The sequence below is a fragment of the Ailuropoda melanoleuca genome, chromosome 5, assembly GCF_002007445.2.
Source record: "Ailuropoda melanoleuca isolate Jingjing chromosome 5, ASM200744v2, whole genome shotgun sequence".
Classification (NCBI taxonomy): domain Eukaryota; kingdom Metazoa; phylum Chordata; class Mammalia; order Carnivora; family Ursidae; genus Ailuropoda; species Ailuropoda melanoleuca.
In genome coordinates this window covers 40,364,069-40,387,088 of record NC_048222.1, presented here as the reverse complement: position 1 = coordinate 40,387,088, position 23,020 = coordinate 40,364,069, and the positions used below count along the sequence as shown (strand labels likewise).

General features: G+C 37.3%; 1 protein-coding gene across 1 annotated transcript; it reads left to right on the top strand.

Annotated features, from left to right (window-relative positions):
• The first annotated feature begins 10,579 nt into the window (after positions 1 to 10,579).
• Positions 10,580 to 15,556, top strand: C5H15orf61 (chromosome 5 C15orf61 homolog). Its single transcript, XM_034660776.1, has 2 exons — positions 10,580 to 10,969; positions 15,330 to 15,556. The coding sequence occupies exons 1-2, from the start codon at positions 10,624 to 10,626 to the stop codon at positions 15,455 to 15,457; spliced, it is 474 nt and encodes a 157-aa protein (XP_034516667.1). The 5' UTR covers positions 10,580 to 10,623; the 3' UTR covers positions 15,458 to 15,556.
• Positions 15,557 to 23,020: the final 7,464 nt, after the last annotated feature.

Sequence of the window (23,020 nt, the reverse complement as noted above, 5' to 3'; positions counted from 1 at the left end):
GTATTCTGCCATCCATACGGAAGGGCTGGAACAAGGAGCTGAGAGTAGGATGATTATCTATCCCTTTATGAAGCCCACATTGATTGTTAGAGCTAAAACAATTCTTTGAAGTTCACTGCCAGAGCAGAAATCTCTCTGCTTCCTTTATTCTTACTAACAACTTAGATTCTTGGTACTAACACCATGAAAACAAAAACTTATAGATGACGTAAGGTTTGAAAGCTACTTATGAACGTTTTTCTTAAGATGACTTTGTCTTTTAGTATACCTGTAGAGTTTTTAAATTTTTCTAATTACAGAAACATATGCTCACGATTAAAAAAAAACAAGTATGATCACATAGCTTCTTAAATAAATAATTTTAAAAAACAAAAACTTTTGAAAAATAGGCATGTGCAGGGAAGAAATTTAAAAATCAACAATTATGGGGTGCCCGGGTAGCGCAGTCATTAAGCATCTGCCTTCAGCTCAAGGCGTGATCCCGGCGTTATGGGATCGAGCCCCACATCAGGGTCTTCCGCTAGGAGCCTGCTTCTTCCTCTCCCACTCCCCCTGCTTGTGTTCCCTCTCTCGCTGGCTGTCTCTGTCAAATAAATAAATAAAATCTTTAAAAATAAATAAATAAAAATAAAAATAAATAAATAAAAATCAACAATTAGTTTTTTATTTTTTTTAATTTTTTTTTTTAAGATTTTATTTATTTATTCGACAGAGATAGAGACAGCCAGCGAGAGAGGGAACACAAGCAGGGGGAGTGGGAGAGGAAGAAGCAGGCTCATTAGCGGAGGAGCCTGATGTGGGGCTCGATCCTATAACGCCGGGATCACGCCCTGAGCTGAAGGCAGACGCTTAACCGTTGTGCCACCCAGGCACCCCAACAATTAGTTTTTTAAAAAGACTGGATGGCTCAGTCTGTAGGGCATCCGACTCTCGATCTCTGGGTTGTGAGTTTTAGCCCCACGTTGAATACAGAGATTACTTAAAAATAAAAATCAACAATTTAAAAAATTCAACAATTATTTTACCACCCAGAGAGAACTACTGTTAAATCTGGGGGGACACCTACTAATAGTCCTACCTAGGGCCTCTGGATTTGCCATGCCTTCTGCCTGGCACACTCTTCTCCCAGAAGTCTGCCTGGCTCACTTACTCACTGTATTCAGTCTCTGCTCGACTGTCACTAGACCAGAGGGACCCCCCCCAATGTAGCACCCATCCTTACTCTCTATCCCCTTACTCTGCTTAATTTTTCTTTAGAGCACTTAACTATATGTGGTATTACAAAATAGGTTTGTTAATTTTTTATTATCTGTCTCACCAAATGGATTGTAAGTGTAAAGATATAGCCCCACTCCTAAGACAGCACAGCTATCACTAGTAAGACATGCTCAATTAATACATATATTGCATTTGTTTCTTTATCAAATATATATTGAGTTCCTATTATATAGAGTCTTTTATCTTTGTATGTATAATTTTTAATAGGATTATACCAGACATACTGTTTTACAGACTGTGTTATTCACTTAGCAATAAATTACGAAGATATATCAGAAATTTTTATCCAATGCGATTTTAACAACGGCATAAAGGATGTCAATAAACCCCTATTGTTACACCAATCCGTGGGCACTCTGATGCATCCTTCAAATACATGTTGAGGTCAACGAGGTAAGATGGTTATTAATAATACTGACAATGCCTTCTATTCACAGGTACTTCATAGTTTCTAAGCTACTTTCATATCTCATTTGATCCTTACAATAAACTCAAAGTAAACAGAGCAGAAACTCAAAGAGGTTAAATAAGTAATTTCCCTAAAATAATAAAACCAGGAACAGGGAGTCCAGACACAAACCTAGCTCTCTCTATCTCTCAGCTTCGGCTCCTCACGTGCCTCCTCGTCCCTGGTTGACACCGTCATTTTACAGATGAGTGATCCATGCTTAGAGAAGGGAGTAGTGATGTGCCCAGAATCACACAGCTTCTTCAAGAAAGAATACAGATAGAGTAGAACCCAGGACTCCTGACTCCCCGTCCAAAGCTCTCTCAACTACATGCTGGCTCAATAAATTAGGGGGGAAAAATCCTAAATTACCGTGTAGTCAAATCAGCAAACAATACACGCTGTTATACTTCTCTGAAGATGACACAGTATACTTGCTTGATGCTGCGAAGTGCCAACCTGATGACACTTGCAATCCTGAGCTTATTTGATGTGGTTAGGAAGCAAATGAGATTCCAGTGCCCCTGTTGTGCATAGGTGCTCAGTGAGCATTTCCTGCATGGTGGGGAAGTGCCCTATATTTACAGTATTTGATCCAGTTTAACAGCAAGATCTAATGTTAACATTAGCCTTGTAAAAGTTTTCACCTTAGTTCACACAAGAACAAGATTCTGGAGATTATGACTAGCAATTCTTCATGAGTTGATTTATCTGAATAAAACCTATAAGGTTTTGAACCATTAAACATTCGATTTAGAAAAAAAAATCTAAGCATACAGAAGAATAAACTGAAAAATGGAACAGATTTGTTTCTTGTAATAATCATGAGCAATATCTCAAACTCAGCATCCTTAGACCATTGAGCTGTGTAGGATGAATGTGCTAATTAATCAATTACTACCCAACAATGTACCCTGTTTATTTACTGAAATGCACCAGAAACGTGTGCAGAGCTGGTAATTATTAATCATCTTCAGTAACAAATATGACTCAAGTTCACCTTCATATAATTAATAGAGCATGTAGTTAGCTTTCACATCTTGCTTTATTAGAAACAACAACAAGGAATTAAAAAAAAAAGCTCACAAGTTGTGGTTCACTGAAATGCTGGCTTGGACTAAATGTGCCTATTATGCATAGCCATTACTCATACCCATCCAAATTATGGCCAGATGCGAAGTTTTTAAAATCAAACCTTTTAATTTCAATAAAATTTAAGAGTTACCAAGGAGTTATAAAAAACAGTCCAAAACATTTCCATATATGCTTTACTCATGGTCTCCAAATAAAGCCCAATTTTCAGAGCTCAATAACTGGTTTAGAGTTGGGATCTTTGTTGATGGTGCCCAAACATCCTGGCATGTTTTAAATTTTCGAGATATTTTAGAAGTACTTTCAATATACGTAGTTGTTTTACAACAATTTTGCAAAGTGATCTAGTTTTGAAAACTTTTTTTTTTTTTTGGAGTCATCATGTAGGCCCCCAAATTTCCTTTGAGGCAGACAGACTTCTAGGCTAGATGGGCTATATTTTGGTTCAATGCTATTTCCTGATTATGCAGCATCTAAGGGATGTTCACTTGTGGCAGCAACATTTACAGCTAAGTCTGGCAACACTTGACTCTCTGTAACTCTGTTCAAAGCATGAGGTTTTGCATACTGCCAATGAAGGTTCAAATCCCAGCTGTATCACCTGGCGGCTCTGTGACTGCAGTTAACTATTTTAACTTCTCTAACTTCTGATACTCCGTTTCCTCAGCTTGAAATTGAGGTAATTGAAGCCCTGCTTCGGAGTGTTGTTTAAATGAGAAAATAAGTGTAAACTACCTAGCAGGAAGAAACACTCAGGAACTGGTAGATACCATTACACTGGTATTATTACCCTCCGAGGCCACTTTTAGCTTAGGGAACTGAAATGTACACACCCATGCACACACAAATGAAAAAGTATTTCATACAATGGAAACTGTAAAAATGTAAATTAACATTTTTGGAAATTTTCTCCTGAAAAGAAAAATTGGATTAGAATTTAATGTTAATTGTACAGAAAATTAAGAGCTTGTCCCATCTGAAAGACCAGTGGAACATCACTTCAAAAATCTAAACTGACAAATCATAAATCAGTGGGTGGACTACCGTATTTCTATTATCAAATGATTCAAGGCCCCTTTAAATGGAGAGCCCCTTTAGGGCATCTCAGTATTTGTTTATAGATCATTAACTACTTGACAGTGAGACTGGGGAGGGGGCATAAAGACTTACAGCTGAAGCGCTAAAAGCCACTGTCGAATGAAGATCAGCAATAAAGCCAAAACATCTTTGGAATTCAGTATGAAGATATGATTTGTGCTACAAAAATGTCATACGCTTTTCATGCATGTATCTGTTAGTAAAACAAAGCTCACTTTACAAGGCTGGGACCATGACTATGACCCATATGACACCGTAAATGTATTTGGTTATGTTTTCAAACGCTTCCCCAAACTGACTACATAGGATTTGTAATATTGGAAACATGCCCATAAAATGGATTGTGTTATCTATTAGCATAAATCACTATCTGGTTTCAAAAAGTCACAAATATGTCTCTGTGCCGCTGGACTCCAGCTAGCATCCACAGCAGGGGAAGGAAATAGAAATGTTTCCTAATGAAAAGCTCGCAGAAAGTCGAAAGGTCAGAATTTTGATTCTTGATTCTAGTATATGATCTTGGGTAAGTTTCTTACCTATTCTATAGTTTAATTTCTCTAACTACCAAAATTAAAATTGTAATTAAATTAAAACCAGTCGCCCTACATATTACAATTTCTTTTCTCTAACATTCCTCAAACACACTAATTGTATTCACTTTGCCCACTTTTTTCTTCATTTTTTCAAGAACTCGAGTATCTACATATTGCAAGTACTGTCCTAGGTGCTAGAATCACAGAGGTTAACAAAACAGGCATTAAGTCCCTGGCCTTAGGAAGTTTACATTCTAGTGGGGGGACAGCTTGAGAGTAGTTGAGACACAAAAGCAGGTTAGGTGAGATCTCTGTACCTGCTATGTTCACAGTAACATGTTTTACCAGAGTAATGCTTCCTGACACTCTTTGTAACAGCAGCCCCTGTTGCCAGCCAACTCCTTGGAGGCTTTCAGAACATCCATCAGTTCCACTGGACTCAAGATCTAGGTAAGTATACAGCAGTTCTTTCCTTTCCTAATGACTTCTGCCATAACTCAGTACTTCCATGAGGATAATTTTGCATAAAGCCAGTGTATGCTGTCCTTGCCTGGGCAGACTCAAGGATACAGGAATGGAGCAGCAATCAAAGTTCACCACTAATGGGATGGGGAGAATTAATGAGCATTCATCCAGCTATAGGAGTAACTCAAGCCACCTCCTCTGGTGCTGAGCTTGGCTTAGAGGGCGCTGAGCCATTAAGGAGATTTGGGTTCCTAGGAGTGGCTCTTTGGGGCTATCTGTTTTTTAGTTCCAAAGCACACTGGAATATGAACCAGGGCAGCATCATCTCCATAGACCTTCTTTCCTTGAACCAAAGTCCTTCCTTAAGCCTCAAAGTGGAATTGTCAATGAAATCCTAAAAGTAAACACTTACATCCCTTTTTCATAACTCCTTTATCTTTTACTAACTGGCTGACATATGCACCCACTATCTTGCCTATAATTCTCCCTCTGAGAACAGCAATGAATTAAAATCTACATGCCTACCCTACTTTCTTTTAAATCACACTATTAGAAATATGTGAGTAAATCATAACTTCACAGCAAGGTTATAACAATAATGTGAGAACAAATATTCTGTATATATACAAGGTCACATTTGGGTCATGCCCACTATATATGTTCTCTATATGTATTTCTTAATAAACATTAATAATAGAATGTGTTAATATGTATTACTACTTGTAGAATTCATTCTCTTTTTCCAGCTTTTAACTGAAGTATAATATACATACAGGAAAATGTACATACCATACATGTTCAGTTAGAAGAATTTTCGGGGCACCTGGGTGGCTTAGTTGGTTAAGCACCTGAATCTTTATCTCAGCTCAGGTCTTGATCTCAATGTCACGAGTTCAAGCTCTGTATTGGGCTCCATGATGGATATGGTACCTACTTAAAAGAAATTTTTTTTCACATATTGACTACACCCATTTAACCAGAAATGAGATCAATCACAGATTCATCAATCATAACAAATGTATCACTCTGGTGGGGATGTTGATAATGGGAGAGGAGGCTATGCATGTGTGGGGCAGAGGATATATGAGAAACCTCTTTACCTTCCTCTTAATTTTTCTGTGAGCCTAAAATTACTCTAAGAAAAAAAGTCTTTGGGGCACCTGGGTGGCTCAGTCAGTTAAGTGTCTACCTTTGGCTCAGTTCATGATCCTGGGGTCCTGAGAGTGAGCCCCATGTGGGGATCCCTAATCAGCCGGGAGTCTGCTTTTCCTTCTGCCCCTGCCCCCTGCTCATGCTCTCTCTGTCTCTTGCTCTCCCTTTCTCAAATAAATAAAAATCTTTTTGAAAAAAAAGTCTTAAGAAAATGAACTATAGAAATATATGAACAAAAGAAGAGAATAATCCAATCCCCAAGATGTTCCCTCATACTCCTAGTCCCTGGCTCCCCTAGATCTCCACCCCCCCATAAGGGTGATCACTATCCTGTCTTCTAACAGCAAAGATGAATTTTGGCCAGTTTTTATAACTCATGGAAATGAAATCATATCATAGGTACTTTAGGGTCTGACTTCTTTCATTCTTCCTTTTATGTTCATGAGATTCATGCATGCTGTGTGCGATTATGGATCATTCCTTCTCATTGTTATGTAGTAGTCCATCAAGTGAATGCCACAATTTGTCTATTCTATTATTGACAAGCATGGAAGTAATCTGCAGGTTGACTATCACAAATATGAACAGTGCTATGAATATTCTACTACATGTCTTTTGGAGAATATACGCACACAATTTCTGTGGGGCATTGTTATGGACTGAATGTTTGCATCCCCTCAATATTCACATGTTGAAGCCCTAATACCCAATGTGACAGTAGCTGGAGATAGGGTCCCTGAGGAAGTGATAAAAGTTTAATGAGGTCATAAGAGTGGGACCCTACTCTGATAGGGCTGGTGCTCTTATCAGAAGAGAGGAAGGCAGACACCTGAACTAGCCCTGTCTGCCATGGGAGGATATACTAAGAAGGAGCTATAACCCAGGAAGAGAACTCTCTCCAAGAACCCAATCAGCCAGCACCCCGATCTTAGACTTTCCAGTCTCTGGAACTGTGAATAACACATTTTTGTTGTTTAGGCAGCCAGTCTGTGGCATTTAGCCTCACTAATACAAATATATATCTAAGAATGGCATGGCTGGTCATAACATTACATGTAATATTACATATGCAGCAGAATATATGCTGCCAAAAATTTTTCCAAATTGGTTGCCAGCAGTATATAACAGTTCTAATTGCTGCATATTCTCACCAACATTTAGAACTTTCCATCTCCTCTACTTCAGCTACTTTGGTGGGTGTGTAAAGGCACTGCATTGTGGTTTTAATTTCCATTTTTCGGATGATTATTGAAACTAAGCAACTTTTCCCATGTTTATTGGACATCTGGGTATTCTCCTTTGTGAAGAGTCCATTCAAATATTTTGTCCACCTTTCTATTGGATTGTCTTTTTTTAATGATTTGTTCTAGATACTAGATGCTTTGTCAGAGATAGGTATTGCAAATACTTCTTTCACACTATGGATTACTTTTCGATTCTCTTAATAGTGCCTCTCATGAACAGAAATTCTTAATTTTAATATATTCCAATTTATCAATTTTGAAGAACTCATTTAAAAAATATTTCATATATTTATTTATGAGAGAGAGAGAGAGCATGCGCTTGTGGGAGCGAGCGCAGGGGTTGGGGGAGGGGCAGAGGGAGAGGGAGATAAGCAGACTCCCCGCTGAGCCTGGGATCCAACCCAGGACCCTGAGATTATGACCTGTGCAGAAGGCAGACGCTTAACCCACTGAGCCACCCAGACACCCCAAGAAGAACTCATTTTTAGCATGTTCTGAATGCCTGTAGCATTCTAGGTGCATTTAAAACAAAAACAAGGCTCAATCCCTTCTTTCTAGGAGTAAAATCATATCCATACACAAGCTACATGCTACACATAGCATCACCCTTCATAGTTATTTTTAAGGGGTTCCTTCTAAAGGCGTATGCCATTTCTTCATGTTTTGTGTAAAACTGTTTGTGTGTTTACCACATTAATTCTTAACTATTGGACACAATGTTTTTTAAACATTGAGTTATGCTTTGAATGCCAATTTCTAAGCCCCTTTGTTTCACGGCCATCAAGAATTGGAACTGATCTGAATCGTGGATTTTTTGAGAAATTATCTTATTTCAATTATGGTAGTGGCACTGTTTAATTTTAAAGTCAGAAGAGATAGCTAGAAGTCATGTTTTCCAGCCCTGTATTTTTAGGTTAAGAAAATATTTCATTCAAACACTCCTGAATACCTGAGTGTGATCCACTATCTACTTTCTTTTAAGTAATTTCCTACCTTAGAAGACAGAGGGAGATAGTCATGGGGCCTTGAACTAAGGAAACCCTCACCACTGATGAGGTTTTTCCAAGAGGGCATCTTCCAGCAGAAGTACTTCAGTTCCCTAGCCCTTTTCCCAAGCCTTCATGGAAGAAAGCAGTGAAACCTAATCTAAATATGTGATTGTCTTTACCAGTGGTTTTTACCTTATAGATGCCATATAACCTAGAGCTTCTCAGACATACGTCAGATTCCACAACTGTTTGATTCAAATTTCACTTTTTAAAATAGATTTTCATACTGCCAAGGGATATAATGCCAAAATTTAACACACTGCAAACTCCCCACATGTTAATTTGAGGTTAAATCATCTGAGTGTAGATCTCAGAATCAATCTCCCCCTGCCATCTTTGTAATTGAAGCACATGTCCCAAGATTTCAAGGGAAGTCATTTTAAGACCACTCTAATTTGTATCTACTTTTCTGGATGGATCAGGATATTCTTGATAGTGTACAACCAAAACAGAAGAATAAGAAACTGTCCTGAGGCTGCTTGTAGTTGACCTAACTTCAACTGTTGTCCATAACCCCCAACTTCGAAAGTTTTCGAGCATAGGAGAGCAGAGTCAAGACTTCAGTGCCAGTGGGGCCATCAGAAACAGACTAGTTTCTGTTGGTATGCAGACTTCCTATTTATTACCTTAGCTACCCAATTTCCTTCTGATAAATTCCTTGTCTGCTAAAAACAAAACAAACAAACAAAAAAAACAGTGACAACAAAAACCTACCTCGTTTTGAAAAAAAATTTACCTATAAAGTTAGTATTAAAAATTTGAACTTATAAATGTTTCATGAAAAAAAAACAAGTTCTCACCTACTTAATATGTTGGGGTTCTGTGACAGATTTTGCTTGAAAAAGACTCCAATACTTTTTAAAATTTAATTTGAAAATCATAGTACTGAATCCCTTTCCTGATTCCTGTCTTAGCGTCCCTTCAGCCATTTCTGTTGCAAGTCTAACCACATCATGCCTCCATCTAAAATCTTTTTTTATAACCTTTATCTAATAAGGAATCCTATAATGTAAAGTTCAAATTATTTGCAGGACTACAAGTCCCCTCAAAATTTGGCACATGGTAACAGGTACTTAATGTTTGTTGAATGAGTCATTAAAAACTGGCAAATGTAAAAACTAGCTACACTATCCTACATCCCTCCCTTGAGTTTCAACAGTAAGTTGTTATGTGGTGCTTACACATCATTATCTCATTTACATATAATGCTTTCCAGACACATCATCTTATTTATGTATGGTTTCTCCAAACAAGACGAGTTTAGGACAAATTGAAGAAATGCTTTTGGAAAGCGGGTGTATATAAAATACTACAAGTGGCTATGAAGTTTGAGAAAAGGCTTTCCTAAGTAATAGACTGATAATGGGTGGCTGCGGATTATAAAAGTTTATAACTAAAAGACCCCTGGTCTGACTTTCACCAAGCTTAGGAGGGAGGTAGAGGTGCGCATCTGGGCAATGCGTGGAGAGATGTGGGACATTTTTTAAAACTTTTTAAAATTTTATTTTGTTTTTAAAATTTATTAACTTTTTCAAATTTTGAACTATCTGGGGCTTACCCTCAAAAGTGAACATGACAGGGGCGCCTGGGTGGCACAGCGGTTAAGCGTCTGCCTTCGGCTCAGGGCGTGATCCCGGTGTTATGGGATCGAGCCCCACGTCAGGCTCCTCCGCTATGAGCCTGCTTCTTCCTCTCCCACTCCCCCTGCTTGTGTTTCCTCTCTCACTGGCTGTCTCTATCTCTGTCAAATAAATAAATAAAATCTTTAAAAAAAAAAAGTGAACATGACAGAGAAGACCTAAACATAAAAGTGCTTCCCGACTTTACCAGGCACTGCAAATCTGGGGACTTGGCTTTTAACTCGCTTCCCCAAGGACACCTCGTCAAGTGTCTCCTCTGCAAAGCCGCGTAAGGATTTCACTTGAGCCCAAGGCTTGGAAGAGAGATGTGGGTGTCAGTTCTGCCACTCAGCGCGGGGGTTATTTGCTTTAAGCCTTAATTTTCCTCACACACCTACTGATAAACCTCCCGAATCCCCGCCCCTCGGCGCCCCAGGGTTGTTAACGCCCACATGAGGTCACAAGTGACGACTTAATTACCTCCTCCGCGTTGCTGACCCTCACTCCCCCGGCCGGTCACTCTGCCCGCCCCTCGGCCTCCTCCGCCCCCTCCGCGGGAGACCGCGAGACCTTCGTGCGCACGCGCCACTGCGCGGGCGCGCGCCCCACGGACGCCGAGGGGCGGGGACGCGAGCGAGGCCGGCCATGGAGCCCCTGCGGAGGGCCCACGAGGCCGCCCTCCGGCTGCTGCTGTGCGGGCCCTGGGCCTCGGGCGCCGCCTACCGCCCGAAGCCCCGCGCCTCGGAGGTGCTGACGCGGCACCTGCTGCAGCGGCGCCTCCCGCACTGGACCTCCTTCTGCGTGCCCTACAGCGCCGTCCGCAACGACCAGTTCGGCCTCTCGCACTTCAACTGGCCCGTGCAGGGCGCCAACTATCACGTCCTGCGTACCGGCTGCTTCCCCTTCATCAAGTACCACTGCTCCAAAGCCCCCTGGCAGGACCTGGCCGGGCAGGACCGGTTCTTCACGGCGCTCAAGGTCGTCAACCTGGGTGAGTGGCCCGGGCCGGTGAAGCACGCCCCCGTGACAGTGCGATCACTGTTGCCAAAGCACGCTGACAAACGTCGCCCAGAGGCCGAGACCCCGGCCCAAGGTCAGGCCACGACAGTGCCGGGGAGCCCTGCCTCGGCCCCGCGCAGGCTCGCCTGGGCGCACGCGCTCGCCACGCTTCGCCCCGCGCTGTTGGGTTTTCCAGACCCTGCCTCCGCGTCCCACCCACTCTGCGGCGTTCTAGGTCTGGCTTTGGCCCTGGTATTTTGGATTCCCCGCACCGCCCGGCCCCATCCTAGCCCCTCCCCTGTAGGTGCTTGTCGGGGCTGAGTAGTTGCTACGGAGGCGTTCCCAGGAAAGAAGGGCTTTATCCCAGATCTGTATCGAGGGACCACACTGCGTCAGCCCTGGGGAGGAGGCATTCGTTCCATCCTCACCTGCTGCAGCTCTTGACTGGGAGGACCCCCTACATTGGGCAGCAAGAATGAGGGTGTACGGAAATGACCCCCCTGGAAAGTGACTCTGAAGTTAAAAAAAAAAAAATGCTTTAGTGCATGGCAGGATTCGCTCCCATGACCATCATTTTCTTGGGTGCATTCTTTACTATAAAAACTGGAACTACTTTCTGAGTTTCATTGTTTTCTTTGTATGAAATCCTAGCAAGTGCCCTTTATTAGAAGCGCTAAAGGTTTTCACCAGTCATACCAGCTTCCTAAGGTGCTAGGCCTAAAAGATACCAAAATATTCGGCCTCTTTAATATTTCTGTTTTCATGGGAAGATTCTAATTTTGAGAGTGTTTACTCTTGCTGGATGCTTATTTTCTTTTGGCTAATGACAGAAGAGGCATGAACATTGACATAGGTATATCGTTTGTATCTTTATCGAGAGGCCTCAAGATGTTTTGAACCTATTAATAGGTAATGTCACATTGATCCAGATTTTAGTAATTCAAATCTAGACGTGGGAGCTGAACCATGTTACCCAACCAGTTTTTTTAAACCAGAGTTAAGGCTAAACCCCTGTGTGCTTGCACTGGTATTTTATAATCTAATGGCTCATTAAATTTAATTATGGTATTTATGTATTTTTGGTATAATAACTCACATACGTCAGTCATGGGATTTTTGAGCCATTGGTCTACTGGGACTGTCCTGGGTTCAGTCCGCCAAGGAGATGATTATGTAGGAACGTGTAATTCTTTAAAAATTTGTCTATTCGGCTTATGGACTACATAGAGCATGCCCTATGATTTGAAGTTGAAGGGTAAACTCACTTCGAAGGTTCGATCCAAAATTATTTGGGAGGTCTAGGGGGTGAATAGATTCAGGAAGAAGTTTATTTTTCAGAATCAGAAGCAGTCATTCATCCCAATGTAAAGAGTAACAGGTAGGAAAAGTATAATTGGAGGATAATAGGTAACCCATGAGCCAAATGCCTTTTAAAGAAGTTTTCATTTAAAACTTAACACTTTAAGAACACCTACATGATTAGGGGCTTCTCTTTTAAATATAGATACAATGAAATCCAGAGAAAAGTGGAATACCCAGAACATGCTTGCCTATGGAAGTGAAACGTTTTGAGGAAAGATACAACAGTTGTAGTTTTTTTACGTGGAAGAGAAGGCTGAAGAGTGATTTAATGGTCTTTTGGAAATTCTAAAAATGCTGCCTAAATGGGAGGAAGAGTTTTAAGTTAAACAAAAAGGAAAAGTTTCTGCTCATGCATGCTTTAATACTAATTGTCTTCTATTCCCTTTATCAAACGGAATTTTTTTCTGGACTATTTAAAGAGTAGTATATTCACCAATTTGGTAATGTTTGTTTTGTATTTTTGTCTTAAGGTAGGGAATTAGATAATAGATTGCTTCCTGTTCTATGATGTACAGTTGCCCCTCTGGATCAAGTACCCATTCTATTAATAAAAATACTTAGGATTTTATTCCTCTTAGTTCCTTCTAAATTAGTAATTATGAGAATAATTCATTTTTCCATTTTGTAAATAATAAAGATTTCTCTTTTGCCATTTGTCCCCTTTCTCCTCTGCCTTCCCTTCAATGGAAGCTGACATTTTACTGATGGTTTATCAGTCTGGGTATCCTGCTGGGAAGTAGATTGAGATTTAAGAAAAGCAACTTACCATTGGAATGAATGGGTAATCGGAGACTTGCTAAGAAGTTCTAATTTTTTTTAAGTGCTTAATTTGACAGTGGTTTACCTACTGTTCAGCTGACTTAAAATGAATTATTATGCAAAGAACTGACTTTCATGTTCATTTTGATGTTATGTTTCAGGCTGGGAAAAATTTAATTTCTCATGGAATTTTATAGACTTTATAGCATATGTGCTACAGATAAAGAAATTTATTTTTTTATGTTTAAATTGTGTAAGTAGCAAATCTTGTCATTTTAGTCTGACTGCATTAAGTAGACTGCAGGGAAAAAGAAAAGTAGAATTTCTGACTCCGGTATCACAACCCCCTCCCCTACCAAACAGCATTGCTGATAGTGGTTTCTGGCTATTTCTCAATAAGAGATAATACAGTTATTATAAGCTAGTAATCTTTGGTCATTTCTCCATTTTAGCTGAAAAAATGTTGACCGTTGATTTGTGTGGTTTTTAAAACGTGTCAGTATTTTAACTGAAAACTGATAATGACTGTAAAATGAGATTTCAGTTTCACCAGCCATTCCTTAAATTTATATCCTTAGCATTGGTTTAAAAGGCACATTTTACCTATTTTACTGTCAGTATATTTAGAAAATTAATAATTGTTTCTAGAACCCATTTTGTTCTTCCTCCATTGATTTTCAGCTTTCAAGTTGTGATACTGTATTTTAAATTTATTTTTTATTTCAACTTCTCCCTTTATTCTTCACTCACTTCTGCCTGTTTTCTTGTCTACTTCCCTACCCATAGTCCTTTTACCTTTTCTTTTTTTTTTTTTTTTTGGTAAGTAGCTTTATGATGCTAGTTTTTGTGGCTTTTTTGTAACATTCCCTTGAAGCATTTAGATTCTTTTGGGTATTACCAAGGCAAAGAAGGCAAATATACTGTCAAAGATTTCATGAGAGTTCCAGGGAACCATGTGATAGTGACAAACTGTGACCCAGTATATTCCTAAAAATAGAGAGGTGCCAGCCTGAATGGGCATTTTTGCCTGTTCTCATTGCCAGCTAGTGACGCTTCTCCTGATTAATCTCTGGCATTACAGTGCTTGGAATGCAGCTTCGGGGAATAAGCACAAAGTAGTCCAATGCACTTACACTCCAAACGAGCATAATGCAGCAAATGTATTCTTGCAGAAAAATATAAAAATCTAGCAATGGGATTAGTCGTGAGCATGTGATTTCCCTATTAACTAGAAAGAGGGATTTTCCCAAACGTACAGCTCTTCTTTTAAATTGTCATTTTTCTGTCCAACTCCTACATGAGAACAATAAATTTAATACTTATGTGGAGCATACAGTATTTGTTATTGATTCATATGCCTGTGGTTTTATGCATGTTTTTAATATGTTAATAGTCATTGATTTTAAATAAGTGCCTTAAAAAAGATAGGAGCTGTGAAAGTTTATTTCGTGTCCAATATTGTGTCATACGCGTGAGTTCTTAGTCCATTACCTCTGGTTAGTAAATGTTTAGTTTCCTATATCACAAATGGCAACTAATCTCAACTGTAACAGCAAAATCTTATCAAATGGAGATATTCCAAAGAAGAAACATGTCGTTGGAGTCCACTGTATACTTATTTCAAAGAGGTTGAAACAAGATTGTTTCCAAATCAGTTGTAAAAATACTCATGGGAGTATTTCTCATACCTGTTATACTAAGATCTTCCTTAGAATTAGGGTTTGCCACAGGTTTTGAAGACAGCTATTTGACCCAGTTTCTTTTAAGTTGTACACAAAATTACTTTAGCCGACAGTGTTACTGTTTGATGTAAAGCACAGTGCAGTTGACCCAGTAATTTGAGCTCAAGGCCACTAACCGGGAGCATCTACAACTAAATTAATGAATATTCTATTTGCTTATTTGTGAAAAGAATATAGAATTACTTCATAATTACTTGGAAGGGATGAATTAGTGCTTAAAGTGCTTTGAATTAAAATTTAAACCAGCCTTATCTATAGTTTTAAAAATCTCTAGGCTCACATAGTTGTTTCCATATTCCACAAACTGATGAAATTGAGCTCTTAGATAATTAGAGTCAGTCCGTACTCATATCTTTATGTTTTCATAACTTTACAATTTGTTGACATTGTGGAGGAGGGCTCTGTGATTTGTACCATGACAAATACATGGACGCATGATTAGTTAATAAGCATTGATATTCATAAATAACATATTCATTTGTTTTCTAGGTATTCCAACCTTATTATATGGACTTGGCTCCTGGTTGTTTGCTAGAGTCACAGAGACTGTACATACCAGTTACGGACCAATAACAGTTTATTTTCTAAATAAGGAAGATGAAGGTGCCATGTATTGAAGGTGTGCATCGGAGAACATAAATATCGCTGGATTTTCTCTTGCGTGTATGTGCAATGTTTATTTTTGACCCTTTAAAATAAAACTTTTGCAAACACCTTTTTCTTTCTATGGTGTCGGGTTCTTTAAGATGAATCATTGCCCTCAAGAGGCAAAGCTTTTCATACGTTGTTATATATCGCGTGCTTGGTTTAGCCAATGGGAACTACAGATGCATGAAGCATATACAAATTTTTTCCCTAGAATTGGGTTAAATTACAGATAAAAGATGATTATAACATTTATATATTCTATAGTTAGGTATTAACAATTTAAATCGACTCTTTGAAGAGAAAATGGAGACACCCACGCAAAGGAAGGGGAAAAATCTTTTATAGGACACTGGGAAAAGAAATAGAGGATTTTAGGATATACGTGGAGATAATTCCAAAACTGATGGATTCTAATGATAATCTGAAATCTAAACTATTCAGCTGCCAGGATTTTCAATGGGAATGTCTTAAAGCCCTTGTGTCATTTACCTGGATGAGACGTCTAGACATAATGTTGAAACTTCTTATTGCCTGAACACCCAATACCATACTACTTCCTAAAAAATAATGACTCTGGTTAATGTAAATGTAGCAAGACGAATGAAATTAAGACTTACTAAAAGTTAAAATAGCATGCTGATAAAGCTGTAAGAACAATTAAGACCTAGAAAGACCCAGAAGAATAAATTTGGTGACTGTTTATAAAAGCAATTAGCTGAAATGGTACATATCCATACACTTCTTGGAGATGGGAAGTAGGCTGAAATTTTAAAGACCTGATGGCAGTTTTGTGTTAAGATTTTATTAAGTTAATTGCATTTTTGAAAGCAAAGTCATTAAAAAAAATTTATCCTTGGGGGTAGTTACAAAATACCCAGACGAATGGTAAATTTCAGAAATTTGCAGTAATTTAGGGAGAACTAAGTAGAACTATTTAATTTCTAAACCAATGGGTGTTTAAGATTTATGATCTCTCCCATAATTACAAACATACATTATATATCATTTTATGTTAATGTGTTGCTGATAGTCTGCAACATTCACACATTATTGTAGCAAAATATTTTATAAAATACAATCTAACCAGCATTTGGGTGCTTGCTTCTGGCAAATCAGTAGAGAAAGTGAGTGGCAGTGACTGAGGTGAAAATATCAGAATACAAACTGACTTCGTTAAAGGTAGTTGTTTTAAATAAGCTGCAGAGAGTGAGCTGTTCTTCAAATATATGTAGTGTTCACTTGTCTAAAAGCAATTCTAAATAACACTTTAATCAAAGAAGTACTTATGCCAATATATTTAGTCCAGAAGAATATACTTGACACTAGTTAAATGAATGGCTTACACAAAGGAGATAGTGTTACATTAAGCTTCATTAATAATAAAACTGACGATTAGCATTTTGCAAGGAAGGCTAGAACTGATTTCCCCTGTAATGGGCAAAGTTAAATAACTATAGCTCATAAGTTTTAAGTCAAATACTGCTCATTCACTGCTGCTGGTCTTATCAATACTTGCTGTAAAGGTTTGGTCCCAGCACAAGGCTGATAAAATGGTTTTTAATTACCAGGCTATAAATACAGCTTTTCAGTAGAGTTGCACTTCTTCTCACACTGGCCTGTTTGATTTCTGATAATTTGTACTGCTGACTCTGCTTACCTGTTTTTCAATAGCCCCAGTCAGTGTGACTTCTTGTCCATATGGTGATAGGTAAGTCTCCTTGGAGAAGATCTTTGACAAACTACCCTATTGATCTCTGTAATTCTCTGCTGCTTGCAGCATTAAATAGAGCCTTGATTTCTTGTCTCATGTGCTCGCTGTGTAACAATTAAGCAAATGTAATATTTTCTTGTATTACATGAAAATCAATAGACCTCTTGCTCTCATGGAGTTGATCATGGTGAAGGATGAACTCAACAATGGCTAAGGGCATAGTTCAAATATTAAAATATCATTCATTGGGTTTATTAAGTCTTACAGTGAACATTTTAGTCTAAAAATGCTCCCCATTGAACAGTAATGGTTTTAAGTTTTTCTTTTAAAGTTGAATATGACATGGAAGCATTGTTGCCTAACGGGGATAAAGTATAAATGCTAGGGGTCAGGAGATTGATTCTATTTTTAGTGTCAGTCCTGTATCACTTTTTGACTTCAAGCTAATAACTCCACTCCTTTGTGTCTTAGTTTTTTCCACCTGTAATCTGAGAAGAACAAAACAAGAAAACTTTTCTACTTTAAAATGTATGATAAATATGCTTGTAAGCAAATGTCAGTTTTATTTCAATAAAAGCTGGTTTTGTCATCCTCATTCTTCCGTTCCATATGTATTTATATATAAAGGACTTCATTAACGAAAGGATTTTTAAAAAAAGGGAGAGGAAGAAAAGAGGAGACAAACTGAGGCATTGTGTGTGTGCCTGCGTGAGAGCCAATTATGCCTGAGATAGGCAGGGTTCTGAGCTGACCCTGCATTCTGGATATTAGGAATATTCTTAGTTGATAAAACAACCAAAAACAGCTTTTCTGACAATACATCTTTGATGGGATTTTGTCTTTAAAAAATCCAGGCAAAACTTTTTTTTTAATGAAGATGAGTGTTAGTATAAAATTTTACGAATCTTCTATTGTTACTTCTATGCAAATCAGTTATCAAGTACTGGAAGAAATTTCTTTTTTTTTTTTTTTAAAGATTTTATTTATTTATTCGACAGAGATAGAGACAGCCAGCAAGAGAGGGAGTTACAAGCAGGGGGAGTGGGAGAGGAAGAAGCAGGCTCATAGCGGAAGAGCCTGATGTGGGGCTCGATCCCATAATGCCGGGATCACGCCCTGAGCCGAAGGCAGACGCTTAACCGCTGTGCCACCCAGGCGCCCCTGGAAGAAATTTCTGGTCAAAATTTTAATTTCCTGTGTGAACTGTGAACCACCGTAAAGCTACAGTAAGAACTGGGGGCATGAACAAGGTGGCTAATAAAACAATCCCTAGTTTCTCAGTGCTAATGTCTTAACATACCGAAACGACACATAGCTATTTGTTTTATCACACGTATTTGGTCACTAAGATTTTTCTAATTGTTGACTTCAGTAAAAAATTGAAACATTTTTAATTATTAAAAGCCATACGTATTTCTTTTACAATGTACACTTTATTTCTTGTCATTTATATTTATATTCATTCAAAACTATAAGCAAGAACATATATAATGCTTCATGAAATATCTCTTAATTCTGTTAAAGAGTGAATGATGTTTAAGTGGGTGGGGTGACATCAAGACAAGGATCCTGGTTTCATTTCATTTAAAAGCTAATGCAGATAACAGAAACCTTATCCTAAAGCCAGTAGGTCAGGTATCCCCTTTTTTTCAGCACTTACCATTCAGACAGTAATGATGTTTGAGGGCATCTTAACCTAAACAAGTACTTAGCATTACATCTCACCTGGGTCAACAGTCTAGGGTATCAAAGTTAAACTGTGTTACTCTAAATTAATGGAAAATGTAACTGCACTTTGCTGAAAGATCAATGTCCAATAAAGGCTGCACAATCAAATCTTGTTGCAATGATTGAGGTCTTTAATTGCCTTTCAAAGATAAGGTGGTAATCAACACAGCTTTAACTGATTTTTTTACTAGTTCAATTACATGCTAATGACTAGTGCCAAGTCAGAATCTTTAACTACTTATCCTTATTAAATCTTATGTTAATAATGAAAAATTACTTTAACTACACAATCGATAGAACACAAATCTTAATTACTATATTTCACTTTTATACTATTTTATATGCTTGACCAATGTTTCACAAGAGCTTTCCCAACAGTAAGAAGTGTTATTAGTAGTGACCATGGTCCACAGAGTATTTTTGTAATATAAATTAGAGAAGAGATGTTGAGAAAATTTTTTTTCTTTAAATGAAAATATGGCTAAAATAGTTTCCATTGACACAAGTTTGGCCATTTGGCTACTTCTCAGAATTCTAATCTGCTAATTGAGAATACATTTAATACAACTGGGATAAAATAAATCCAGATTGTTTTTAGTGTGTTTCCAAAATTTCAGTTAGTTTTCTAGCGAAGATATTGATTTTGTGTAGAGCCTGCTATAAAATTCTCCTATTTGGGGAAACAGTAAGTTAGTAAAGGGAAATGAAAAATGAAAAAAATAGATAAGTAGGACTTCATCAAAATTAAAAACTTTTGTGCTTCAAAGGATACTATCAAGAAAATGAAAAACTAACTGATGGTATGGGAGAAAATATTTGCAAATCATGTATCTGCTAGGGGACTTGTAGCTAGAATATATTAAGAACCCTTATAACTCAAAACTCCAATTGAAAAATAGATTTGAACAGATATTTCTCCAAATAAGTTATACAACTTTTTGCTACTAAGCACGTGAAAAGATGTTCAACATCACTGTTAGGGAAATGCAAATGAAAACCACAATGAGATACCACTTCATACCTTCTAGGATGGCTACAGTCACAAAGACAGATGATACCAAGTATTGCCAAGGATGTGGAGAAATTGGAACCCTCATGCGTTAGCAGTGGGAATGTAAAATAATATAACAACTTTGGGAAAGTTTGGCAGTTCCTCAAAATGTTAAGCATGAACTTACCATATGACCCAGCAATTCTATTCCTAGGTATATACTGTAGGGAATTGAAAACATACATTCACACAAAAACTTGCACGAAAATGTTCATAGCAGCATTGTTCATTCTAGCCCCAAAGTGGAAACAATCCAAATAGCCACCAATTGATGAATGAATAAATAAAATGTGGCACGTTGACATGACGGAATATTATTCAGTCAAAAAAAGGAGTGATAGACCCATAAACATGACAGCATTGATGAAGCTTGAAAACATGATGCTAAGTGAAAGAAGCCAGTCATAAAAGACCCCATATTACATGACTTCATTTATATGAAATCTCCAGAACAGCAAATCTACAGAGCCAGAGTGAGTTAGTGATTGTCTAAGGATGGGGAGGTTGGGAGGAAATGGGCAGAGACTGGTCATGGGTATGGGTTTTCTTTTTGGCGTGATGAAACTGTTCTAAATTGATTGTGGTGATGGTTGTACAACCCTGAAACTATACTCAAACCATTGAATGGTACATTCTAAAAAGACTGTGGCATGTGAATTATCTCTCAATGAAACTGTTAAAAAATTAGTAACAGGGAGAGGGGAATGGGCAGTTAGTATATAAGGCGATATGGTTCCAATTTTGCAAGGTGAAAAAAGGTCCAGAGATAAATGGTACTGATGGTTGCAAAATAATGTGAATGATAATGCGACTATACTTGATACCACTGAACTGTATGCTTCAAAATGGTTATAACATGGTGCCAGTGCCTGGGTGGCTCAGTTGGTTGAGTGTTGAACTTGGTTTAGGCTCAGGTCATGATCTCCAGTCGTGGGATCCAGACCTACGGCAGGATCTGTTCAGTGCCGGATGGGCTTGAAATTCTTTCCCCCTCCCTCTCCCTCTCTCACTGCTCCTCCCCAAGCATGCTCTCTCTCTCTCTCTCCAATAAATAAATAAATAAATAAAATTTTTTAAAAAAATTATTAACATGGTAAATTTTGTGTTTTATGTATTTTACCACAAATAAAAATAATTTTTAAAATTTAGTAAAGGATTTAATATTACTATAATGAAATAAAACTGGTTGCATGATTTCTATAGAAAATAATTGAGTTTAGAAAAATGTTAGAGATTAAAAGAGGTAAAACATGTTAATATCCTTTATTACATTGCAGTCTTAGAATTTAAAAATTTTTAATTATGAAACCTAGTTTTAATTAAGTGGATGAAATCTCATTTGGGATCATTTTTAGTAGCATTAAGTATATACTTTTAAATCTTTATTATATACTTGTATCCTGAAACTAATATGATGTTGTAGGTCAATTATTCTTCAGTGTAATAATACATACACACATACATAAAGAGATGTGTTGTTTTAAAAAGATGTACTTGGTTTGAGATTATTTAAGTAAGACCAAAGAAAAGCATGTAAAATGTTAGTAAATGAAAATATCCTCTTTTAGATCCTAGTTGCTGGGTAAAGAATATTAGCTACTACTAGAATGAGGTGTTATATAGTATTGCTTATAGCTATTTTAGTTGCACTTATATCATTTTAAATACAGTTTATGAACATTGTACTACTCCATTATATTATTAATTTATCTTCAGTGATATTTATAGTATCAATTTAAAAGCAGTAAAACTTCATGAAAAGTCGCTTAAACACAAGGATTTTGATAAACAAAAGCTTCCAGTCTTTAAAAGCAAATCATGGAAGCTGTACTTCTTAGAGAAGACTTGAAGTTTTTGTGTTGTTGTTGATGATAGAATTATGAACCTTATAAACTCAGTATTTTTTAGTTAACCTAAATACATAAATCTATTTGAATTCATCTTATGAAAAGAGATATGCCATTAGATATATGATCATTATATGCTTTAGTGATTCATGGACCTTGTTACATACATGCTTTGTAATGTATGAATTATTTAGTAAGAAAAATCACAATAATTTTGTTGTTACTCAAAAATTTATGGGTTGGCAGAAACAATTATGCAGCCCCCGAAGCTGGTATGTTAAGGTAACATCATTAACACTGCGTAGTATGATTTTTTTAGTAGTTGCTTGACGTAACCTTTACCACTTCTGCTAGAATATATCAGTAATATTATAATAATCTGTCTGTAAACAGAACATTGAATTTATGAACCAGAAAGTGATTCATTTTACTCTATTTTCATATAAGCACATAATTTAAAATCAGACCTAAGAAAGTTGTCTACCCAAACCCTAAAGGAAGAATAAAAAAATACAAAATGAAAATCAATACTCTAATAAATAGATTTTTTAAAACTTACATTTTAACTCTATATAATAAAAGTGGGTATTTCTATTTCAAAAAATGAATATGTTTAAGAAATGAATGAAAATCCATGATGATAAGAGATTATCTCATAACCTTTCTTTACGCATGATATTAAGGACTTTGCTGTGAGATGAGGCCAAAATTGTAGTTTCTTAACCTTTCAAATTTCCAAATTTATAAAATGAAGGAACCAAGAATTTTAAAGTTGAGATAAAAATCTAAGTAGTGTCACCTAATTTTAGGATACATATAAAAATCAATAACCATTCAGTCAACCTCCAAATACTTTTGCATTGACCACATTGAAGGCAAATTTGAGTAATTGTCAACAAAAGCTAGTAGTTCTGAATCTACGTACAGGATCTGTTCAAGCCATACTGGGGGGAGAAAAAAACAGCTTCTGTACACAGCTGGATGAGGACCACATCTTACTAATTTTGTGTTCACAGTTTTTATCATATAATGAAGACTCTGTGTGGAATAAATATTCAAAATTAAAATATTCAAAATTAAAAAGAAAACATGTCTTCACCTTTAAGAGCTTTAAGAAAAGGATACTTACCTGGAGATCATATGCATTATTTGCAAGAACAGCAACAAGTTTTGAAATACCTCATATGTAATGAAT

What these genes read in the sequence shown, in the direction of transcription:
- C5H15orf61 (XM_034660776.1), top strand. Translation starts at nt 10,624, where the DNA reads ATGGAGCCCCTGCGGAGGGCCCACGAGGCCGCCCTCCGGCTGCTGCTG. An exon ending in GCTCAAGGTCGTCAACCTGG is followed by an intron (nt 10,970 to 15,329) that starts GTGAGTGGCCCG and finishes TTTGTTTTCTAG; the next exon opens with GTATTCCAACCTTATTATAT.